General features: G+C 56.3%; 1 protein-coding gene across 1 annotated transcript; it reads right to left on the reverse strand.

The window, feature by feature from the left end:
- Positions 1–240: 240 nt before the first annotated feature.
- On the reverse strand, positions 241–10,018 carry PWWP2B (PWWP domain containing 2B). The gene is made up of 2 exons (XM_086467159.1): positions 9,882–10,018; positions 241–1,876 (listed from the first exon to the last, which is right to left on the reverse strand). The coding sequence occupies exons 1-2, from the start codon at positions 10,016–10,018 to the stop codon at positions 241–243; spliced, it is 1,773 nt and encodes a 590-aa protein (XP_086323285.1).
- Between the last annotated feature and the right edge of the window lie 461 nt (positions 10,019–10,479).

Raw genomic sequence — 10,479 nt, forward strand, 5'->3', positions numbered from 1 at the left:
TACTCCCTTCTGGGGGTAGGGGCTCCAATTCCCATGGGCCCCCCCAAAAGTTTGGAACTAAAGGTTCCTATCACCTGTGAAATTACCACCAACAACTAAAAGCCAGGCATTTAACAACAGTCAACCTCAGTTCTTATGGAAAACCAAATCCAAACAGTGGAACACAGATTAAAAAACACACGGAGGTTTTCCATGGGAAGCATTAGTTCAGCAAGCACTCACCTGATACTGGAGGCAAAGTTATGTCTCAAACTGTGTTAAGAGATCTCTTATTTCTGGAGTCAGATGCTCTACTGCCTTTGCAGCTTCTGTGATAGCTTTCCGATACATCCCTTTCTTCTTGCGATTAAATCTCAGTTTGAAAAATTCAGAGAAAGGAGAGAGTTTTGATACAGATAAGAATGAAGTCGTCGGAGAACCAAACCACGACACTTTAGCTTCTCGCCACGAAGGTTCCCCGTTTTCCTTCTGGCTAAGGTTTATGTCAAGAACACGTGCTGGCCACCACGGAAAACCATGAATTTTACCCCAAACAATATCCCCCACTGAAACAGTTCTTCCATCTTCAGTGACACATTTAGACACACTTTGGGTATGCAGTCTAACTGTTAGTGGCGGCACAATTTTACGCTCATCTTTTGAAGATGAAGAGACGGATGCATCATCACCAGGCAAAAAGTCACACATTTCTGGTGATGTTACTTCTGAACTAGAAGACTTGGATTCGTCTAGACTGTCATTACTACACACCGATAAACTAGAAGAATCTGCTTTTCTTTTACGGTAATTCATAAGGAAGGCCAAGTTATCATGTCCATCTTTACCTTGGGGAAATCTTTTAAAGTCATCGTCTTCACCTGAGCTCCCTGAAGATATCTCAGCTAAACTTCTGTCTGTGGATTCATCATTGTAAAATGCGCCAGGATTGGACTCCCTGCTGTTCTGAAGGACATTTATTTCGTCAATCAGTTCCGCCTTATAAATTGAAACGCTCTGACCATCATTGATGCGATGGGGCTTCAGCCGTATCTTTGGGGGTGGGACATCCGCACTGGAATGCACCGGCCGCGTGAGCTTCAGTTTTGGAATGGAAGCAAGCTGGCTGCCTGCTGACTTGTCCATTAAACATTTGGTTTCTCGACATCGTTCAGAGTCTCTGGCCTCCTCTTGGTCCTCCCCTCCGTTCTGCAGAATTCGCTCTGGACAAAATGGTTTGACTGAGCCATGAACCCGGGAAGGGATTTTCACAACTTCACCCTTCCCTTGCGGAGTACTGTAGGATATTTTTATAACTGGCGTTCGATGTACTAGTTCCCCAGAAAACTTGTCATCCTCTCTCTTTTCTCTTTTGTTCCTTTTCTCCACGTAGTCCGAGTCACTGTGCTTTTTCTGCTCTTTGTCCTGAATGCTCAGCTTCCTCCTGGTTTTAGCGTTCTGCCTAGAGGTGTTCGCATCCTCGGGGTTCAGAGTGTTTTTACACTTCTCACAGAGCACCTGTCTGGGCCGCAGCCTGATCGTGCTCATGATAAGCCTTCCCGGGTCTCTATTCCGCGACAAACGCCTCCTCGTCCTCTTTATAGTCCGTGGCGGCGGCTGAGGAACCCACTGGTTGTACGTGTGCCGTAGCCAGAGCGGCCGAGGAAAGGGAGCTCCCTCGAAGTAGGGGGGGTAAGGGGGAAGGCTGCCAGGCGGCGGGGGCGGCAGGAGAGGGGGTACTTGCTCATCACCGGTCCCTTTGGGAGGCTTTTCACCAGCGGGCTGTGGCTCCGGCTTGCCCAGCGCAGCATCTCCGCCAGCAGCAACGCCGTTAGTGCAAGCGTCAGCAGGAGGGTCCTCGTGCTTGGGAAAGGAGGACGGGAGACAAAACAATCCGGACCTAAAACGGGGCGAGAAGGACAAGGAGGGAAAGAGACCAAGAGTCAGGATGTCTGAAGGGTGCTTCTCTGGGATGACTGTGCATAACAAACGCACTAGTTTCTTTAAAAAACAAACAAAACCCAAAACAACCCCCCCCCAAAACCCTCCCACAATTTCAACATACTAAAACAGCATCATTTTTCCCTTGACTTTTAAGACAAGGCAGCCAAAAAAAAAAAAAAAAAAACAGCATTTCAAAATTTAGGAAAGGCGTCCTACTCTTCTGCCAGAAAAGGCACAGAGATCAAAATCTCTATTTCCATGAACTCTTTGCACAAGTTTTGCTCTAAGAAGTTTTAAGTTTTATCACACAAAGCAGTTTATTTTATCAGCAGGCTGGTAAAGCCACGAGGAGGGCTGTGATACAGATTACGCAAGCCTTCTGGGAGCTGTTAAATGTCCTTTCCTCACACTACTCGCACAGCTGATTTTTCAGCTGCTCATTCAAAATCTGAGGATCCTGACTTGGATGGCTAACTTGCACTTTCAAGCCACGGGTTCACCAGTACTCAGCCCTGCTCCTCTACCCCTAGTCTCTCCATATATGACTTTATTTGTTAAAATAAGGAATACGGTACTACTTCAGAACAGCAACATTAAGAATGATGATGCACTATTGTTCAGCGCCAAGTCTCATTACAGGCTACCAGTCTGGACACAGTATCTTGCATAGATATTGGCAAAAGCAAATCCTCCAAAACTCACAACTGCAATTCACATCTCTGGGTTTCTGCACCAGAATTTATGCCCTTGGCCCGACATTAGAAACATGATGCTAACACAGCACTTGGACAAATATTTGCCCTGAAACACTGACTCAGAATGGGCAATGCTGCCTGTCTTGGCTTTCCAGAGGTATTTCTGTAGAGAGTACAGCATCAGTGAAGAGTTTTGGCTCTTCTAATAATAAGAAAATGCTGTATAGGCGAGCCATGAAGAAGATACAATGAGATGGAGAACAGTTACAGACCAAACACTGGTTTTAGTCGAGGATGCCACATTCCCCTTTCCCCTCCTCACTAGCCATTGCTTTCCTTCCAGCCACTAGCACGGGAGGAGTTTCTTGGTGGCATTACAGAGGGAAGGACTTTGGCAACCGTTAACGCAGAAGGGCACCAAAGGGAAGCTGAAGGATCCCTTCCATCACACATCCCCTTAGCAAGAGGAGCACAAAGTCACCGCCACAGGTTCAGGGATGGAGAGGAGCCTCCTCCCTGCACCCAGGCACAGGGGCTCCCAGCACCTTCCCCAGCTCTGCCCTCAGGCCGCATCGCTTCGCTGCAGGAAGGACCCCTAAAGCATCACCTCCCCTCACCCAGCACAGGCAAGGAAGCGTCTCCTTCCCAGGAGCACCAGCAGAAGCAGCGTTACCAAAGGTCACAAACCACCCGAGATCAGGGACAAAAAAGAGCAGGGCTTTTTAAGCAGACCGCAGGAGAATGGGGAGCATGGATCCCATCTAATATGGCTCTAATCCACTGGCTTCATTCTCCTTTTCTCAGACAACTACAGACTCTGTATCTCCCACCTGAGTCCCGTGAAAACTCCCACCAAGTTTAAAAATAAAGCTTGCATAAACTAAGCAAGCAGGAATTAGTCTGATTCTGGTACCAAGTCACTGCGCTTCTCCGAAATAAAAAGAACCACTGAGTTATCTGGCCTCTGGAAAGTCCTTTCCTATTATTCAAAGAGTGCAAGAACTTGCTGTTTAGCTGACAGTTTAACTGGGAAGCTCCTAGTCTGAATGCTAGTGAGTCAAGAGGAATAAGCTGTTGAAACCACATAATTTGGAACAAAATGTTTTTGTTCTAAGAGGTTTTTTCAAAACAGAGAGAGAATGTAGGTGTCTTTCAAACGACAACCAAGAAAGCAAGTACAGTTTGTGCAGCCAAACAAAGATGTCAGCATCATTCATACAACAAATATCATCTACAAAGCTCCGGCCATAAAATTCAGTTATTTCATGCAATGAGATTGCATAATTTGGTCACACCAGAAACTGTACAAGTCTTCTGCTCCTCACATGGGCGGACACAAGCCCAGCTCCCTCTGCTCTGGCAGGCAATGCTGGATCCTCTCTGCTCTCCCCAGCCTGGCTCCGAGCAGGCAGGCCCATCAAATCCACTTCCTTCCCAAGGATCCGGCCTGACACAAAGCTCCTCGCTTGGCAGAAGCAAAGCACTCAAAGGTTAACTTCATGGGGTGACCCACGCTTGCAAAGTTAACGTTTTAGCGCGTCGCTAGGCTTGAAACGGCCCACCTGGCCAGAAGAATGTGCTCCCGCAGACCCGGGCCCCACAGCAGCACATGTCCGTGCCCGCCCTGGGGAGCGCAGTGGGGCCAGAAACGAGCCCGTGCTCAGGCACCGGAGCCCTCCTGCCATCGCACAGCCCTGGGCTACGCCTGACCCCGACTGCGGTGGGGCTGGCAGCAGCCGCGGGCCCTCGGCAGCCCCCCTGCTCTGCCTGGCGAGGGGGCACGGGCCGGCGGGGACGCACCTGCACCACGCGGGCAGCTCGTGACAAGCGCTTCGGAGAGGCGCAGAGGCTGTTAAGCTGTTTTAACCAGAAGCCTTTCGGGCTGGGGTCCTGTCATTTTAGACCTGCTATAGAAATACAAGGAAAAAGCCCCAGACGATCAGGAAGAGCCCCCCCATGGCTGGGACTCCTCACCCAGACTCAATCGTCACCCTGCGCCACAGCACCCGTTCAGCAGCTCTTCAGCAGTCGCACCGGTGGTCTGAGAGAAAACACACCACCTGCCTTGTCCGAGGGATTACACGAACCGCCATGTTGAACCACAACGCAGCTCAAGATTCATTTTTGACGGCAGTGGCTTCCACATGGACAGGCAGCGGCTCTGTCAGGGAGGGCCATGGCCGGGAAGGGACAGATGAGCCCCGCAAACCCTGCTGCGGCACGGTGCTGCGGCAGGACCACTCCCACGCTGGCGCAAGCAGCCCATCACTGCACCCTGCATCCCGCCACGGCCTCCAGCAGCGCCGGGGAGAGCCGCGCTCTGCACGGCCGCAGCACTGTCAGATGTGCAGCCCAGTGCGCGGACGATGTGGCCGAGTCCTTCCCACCAGGTTTTGGGCTTGGGACCCCACGGCGTTGCGGCAGGAGCTCACAGGCTCCCTCCTCTCCCTGCGAGCGCTCACAAGCATCCCTGCCTCGGGGAGCTTCCGCAGAGCACCCAGCGCCTCCCACCGCAGCCGGGCTCCCTGCACTGGGCGCTCCTACGGGCAAACACCACGGGCAGCCGTGGTACATTACAGCCCCTGTGGCTCCTCCGGCGGTGCCCCTGGCTCCAGCCAGGACACCAGCAACTTGCACGGGCCCCTGCCTGCCGTAAGGCCACCACACAGGTGCCCCGGCACGCCAGATCACCACACAGGTGCCCCGGCACGCCAGATCACCACACAGGTGCCCCGGCACGCCGCCACAGCCAGGGCACACGGGTGATGGACATGCATGCTCCCGAGGGGGCCTCTAGTTCTTTTCCTTCATACTGGAAGCGCCTCTGAAGGCTAAGCAGGCAGGTTTGCTGAAGAATCCTCCCTTTTCCAGCCTGCCTACCACACCAGCTCTGGGCAGAGTTCTGCCGTCTTGCCCGCCTGCCGCCCACGAGACTACGTGCCCCCCAGCCCTACTTCTCAGGCACAGGGGGAAGGAAAACAGCTCCAGAGAGGCCACGCAGAGAGATCTTATCTTGTCACCCTACGGTCAGGCACCAGCAGCGCCCGTTCAGCACCAGTGAACAACCACCATCACCCAAGGCTGCTTTCGGTTTCTCTGCCCCTCCACACTACGTACTCCTGACAGGCATGCACGGGAAGACCGAGCTCCTTCAGGCTCCTTCAGCCATGGGAAGGCCAACTAAAAGCGATTAAGCCCTACCCCTGGCGAGCGTCAGCCAGCCGCCGTGACCGCAGCCCCCAGTGCTCCCCCCGCTGCCACCCCCCTCACCCAGCCTGCAGCCGCCTTCCACGCAGGCACAGCTCCTTGTAAGAGGATTTAGCTCCGGTGTCTTTCCACCCACTGTAGAACAAGAAATGTTTCATCTGACACACTTTTCTTTCCAGGAGAAGCTCCCTTTTACCACAAGGAGAAATACCAATTTCACGAGCTTTCCCTACATCCCCCAGACTTTTCTGCACAAATCTGGATGCAGTTAACATACTTCTTCTGTCTCCTTACTGTCACTATTGGTTCTGCATATCTAAACCCGTCCAACAAAGATGAAGGTGCCCGAGTGGGTGGGTTAGGGGCACAGGTGCATGTGCAGACATTGCCAGCAGGAGGAAATACTGTGGGATGTGACTTCACCCTGTCTCTAATCCCCCTTTCTGGGGCAGTTGTAGCCAAATGGACTAAGTTGCCTCAATCCAATCTCTGCTTACAATAGAAGACACCGTCCTCCGATTTATACTCATGCATAGTTTAAAAAATTACTAATTTTAACTTCAGTTGCAATAAAATTGCCAAGTCTTGTTACAAAAAACCACTGTAACTGCAGTCAAAATGCATTTAATCTCCTGGTGAGCATGGACACGTTGCAGCTTACTGTCTAGAAGAGCAAATTTACTAGAAGCAAGTAACTGCCAGTCACTGGATAACAAGTACTGGTACTTGCTGCCCGCACCATCTAGGCTGGTCAGAAAGGGATACCTGTAGGAAGGCAATAACCATTTTTTCTTAAATAATTCCACTGCTGTCGGAAGAGTCAGGCATGCGTTTTTAACTGCATCCCACTGTTCCCAAAGGCCAAGGGGAGAAGGCAGGCTGGGGGCGGGCAGGCACACCGGTGTGCAGGGGGGCAGGCAGGCAGGGGGGCAGGCAGGCAGGGGGGCAGGCTCCTGCCTGCAGCCACTCCCACTTCCCACGCAAGCTGCCTGCAGGCCAAGCCCCCGCAAACCCGGGCAGGCAGTTTCGGGTTCAAACCTGCGCCTGCTTCTTTGCGCCTAAATAACGGGAGTCTGGCGGCAGGACCTGGACAGAAAGGGATCTCCTGGCTGCCCGGGCATCGGGGCCACCGGTCTGCCTCCTGCTCAGCCCCCCTGTCACTCGCTACGTTTTAGGAGCAATTAAACCAATTCGTCCTCTATGTAATGCTAAAACCAGTTTAAAACACAAGATCAAGCCACCATAGAGCCTTTCCCTCTCTTTTGGGGCTCTTCCCTCTTTTTGTACAAGCAAAACAACCCGCTCTGGTTGCTCCTCTCCTGCCAGTCCCATCCCACTGCCCACAAAGTCCCCTGTCTCCAGTGGGGCACCGCTGCCCGCACAGCATCGACTGCTGCCCAGGAGGTACAGGCAGAGCGGGCAGGAACCCCCACACGTGGCCCAGGCCAGCGAGAGACACTGCTCCATCAGCAGGGCAAGGGGGAGGAGGTGGAGGGAAAACATCTCTGCCACATCTCTGTTTTGGACTAGTTTGGGGGCCTTCAAATTCAACACCAAGCTGACAAACATCTCAACCTTCACCTTCCAGCCCCTGGCAGATTGACTCCCATATTCTGCTGCTAATGCGGTGAGCAAGGTCTCTTCTTCCCCCCACATCCCAAACCTAGGGTCGCTGCAGAGGAGACGGTGCTTTCAGCCTGCTCCCCACGCTCACCCAAAGTCACTAGGGCCCACCAGGAGCCAGGCATCACCTCACATCCGACACGTCCTCCCTGCTGACCAGCCACAACCACAGGCCATGGCTCTCCAGCCACATGCTGGCCACCACACGTCATAGACTCGGTCATCACAGGCCAGCCAGCGCTCAGGATCACCATGGATGGGACACAGCCCCACAGCTGCCCTGCTGTCAACTCCTGCACAGCACCCAAAGCGGGGAGACCTCCTGGCCCACTGCCTGCACCCCGGCCCCACAGGGAGAGCCTCTCCTCCCAGTGATGCGAGAGGCTCATGGAAGCCGAGATCTCCACCCAGGGCTGCTGGAGAGACAGGCAGGATGTATTCCCACCCCATCGCAGCCCTAAAGCGACAATTAAAATGCAGTGCCATGTGGCACTCCAAAGCCAGACTGCTTTTCCTCCCATTTCTCTACCTGAAGCAGCACTACCGTACCAATGGGCTCTGAAACCGGCCCGCTCAAAGGTCTTCGTTTCTTTTAAGGTGATGTGAGCAATCCCACCTGTAACCTCGGGGGCAGGCGGGCCCACCCGAAGGCTCACCTTTCGCCAGAAAAGCCTGATCACTCGAGACAACAACTACTGGGGCGGGTGGGAGGAGACGGGGGCAGCTACCCTGCTCACAAGTTATAAAACACGTCCACAGAACCCCTTCTTGCTGCCCTCCCGTTCCACTTCAAGTCAGAAAGGAGGGTGCTGCCCCAGCATCCCCACTGCAGGTCCAGGCAGTCCCCGGCCGAGCCCCGGTCTCCCTGGCAATGGGATGGCAGCAGAACGACACCAGCCCTCGGACACAACTCTGCAGACCCCCCACCCCAGCAAAGAGCAGCATCACGGGCAGCAGGGCTGGGCCAGCGATGGGCTCCACAGGCACCTTAAATCCTGGGAGGAAACACCCGTCTAGTTGTGTCCTGGGTCTACTGGGGGCAGTGGGGGCAAAGAGGAAAAAAAAAAAAATCACAGAGAAAGGTTAGGGGGAAAAAAAAAACCCAACAGGTAAAAAAAGTGCATGTTGTCACCAAGGAGAAAGGCAACTGGAATGAGAAAAGCTAGAAACAGCTGGCTTTGTGCGCTGACTGAAGAGGTGCCCACCGCTCACTGTTTTGGCTGGAACCAGACACCAGGGAGGGTTTACAGACTCGTAATAAAGTCAGATGCCTGAATACTTTTGAAAATCTGGCTCCAATTTTCTGGGATAGCCATGTAAAACTAAATAAACTATGGAAATGAAGTTCAGAAGTCTTGCTTCATACATCTTCTAACAGGAATTACAGAGGTGAAGCTGGCTGTACTCCTGCCCAGCACCAGCCTGACCATTTATTGAGCAGACAGAAACCGAACCCCTGACTTTAAGGCAGCACAGAGAAAAGCTGGCCAGCTTCGGTGCGCTAGTCCTCGGGACAGCTGTACCTACCATCGGTGCCTTCAAAAATGCTTTAGAAGTTAGCATTGTTTTAAAATAAAACGCCCGCTGCGGGAACGTTTCCCCATCCTTCAGGGGAACGGGCCTGTCGTGTCCCAAGAGACGTCCCTCTCCGTGCCAGGGGACCACGGCTTCCCAGAGCCGGTGCGACAGACGCATCCACGCAGCCGTGCGGCGACAGGGCCACCGGGCTGTGCCGCTGTGGCAGCCGAACGAGAAGCCACAGGACGCTCCAGGATCCCCCAGAAATTACGGCCGCGGCCAAGTACGACGGCAAAGCTGCCGGGTCAGCGCTGCGGGGCTCCCGCGGAGGGCAGGAGGGCGGTCACAGGGCGACCCGCAGCTCCGGACCCCGCTTCGGGGAGGGAAGAAAGGGGAAGAAACCGGCAGGAGCAGCCAGGCTGCAGCCTCCTCCCGAGGGCGGCCGGGCCAGGCGGGGGCTGTCGCGCCGCAAGGTCGGCGGAGGGGAGCGGGCCGGCACCGCGGGGCAGGGACACGCCGAGCCCCCACCTCCCCGGCCCTCTGCCAGGGAAGCGGCCCGGCCCCACCGCCTCCCCTCGCACACCCGGCGGGGCGGGCAGAGCGAAACCACGCCGGTCCCCACGGAAGGGCCCGCCGCTCCCGGGAGCGGGCCGCCCTGCCGTGGGCCCTGCCGGCGGATCCACGGTGCCGGTACCGCTCCCCCCGCCCCCAGCGAGCCGGGCCGGGCCTCGCTCTCGGCCGCAGGCGTCCCCGGGCCGCTTTGTTCCCGCCGGGCCACCCCGGGCGAACAAAGGGCGAGCGGCGGGGGCAGCGCGGGGCCTCCGGCCCCAGCCGAGCCACGCCACCCCCCCCTCCCCCTCCGCGCGGTGCCGGTGTGTCCGTCGCGTGTCCCCCCCCGCCCCCACGCCCCGCCCGTACTTCTTGGTGCAGTCAAGCAGGACGCCGGTGAAGCGGCGCTCCCCGCAGCTCAACGTCACCACCAACGTGTCGTTCACCATCTGCTCCACCAGCACCGGCAGCCACGCGCCCACCCGCGGCGACGGCTCCTCCGCCATGCTGCTGCTGCTGCTGCTGCTGTCGCCGCTGCCGCTGCCGCCGCCTCCGCCGCCGTACCCCTCCCCCGCCGGCGGCCGGGCCGGGGCCGGGCCGGTCCGCGCCGCGCGATGACCTCACGGTGCGGGCGCCCCGCGGCCGGCGCTGCCGTAGGTGTGTGACGTCAGGGCGCCGCCCCCCCCCCGGCGGCCCAGCGCCCCCTGCTCCACCGGACGGGCTTTGCCGCGCACGTGTGGCGGGCCGGGAGGGGAAGGGGCGGGGAAAGGGGCGGGGCGGGGCAGCGCCCCGCCCCGCCCCTTTCCCCGCCCCTTCCCCTCCCGGCCCGGCTCCTCCCGCCCCCTGGCGGCCCGCGCTTTCCCTGAGGGGAAGCTCTGAGGGACGCGGCGCCGCCATTGCCCGTGGGGACCTCAGCGGGCTCGTCTGGGTGACCGGGGGTCGGCGTCCCCGTCTTGGAAGGGCGAAG

The sequence above is a fragment of the Leptosomus discolor genome, chromosome 6 (assembly GCF_034619465.1).
Source record: "Leptosomus discolor isolate bLepDis1 chromosome 6, bLepDis1.hap2, whole genome shotgun sequence".
NCBI lineage: Eukaryota > Metazoa > Chordata > Aves > Leptosomiformes > Leptosomidae > Leptosomus > Leptosomus discolor.

Excerpts from the sequence above, each read along its gene's own strand:
- PWWP2B (XM_086467159.1), bottom strand. The coding sequence starts at position 10,018 with ATGGCGGAGGAGCCGTCGCCGCGGGTGGGCGCGTGGCTGCCGGTGCTG. Across the intron at positions 1,877-9,881 it reads CTGCTTGACTGCACCAAGAA|GTCCGGATTGTTTTGTCTCC; the intron begins GTACGGGCGGGG and ends GCCCCGTTTTAG.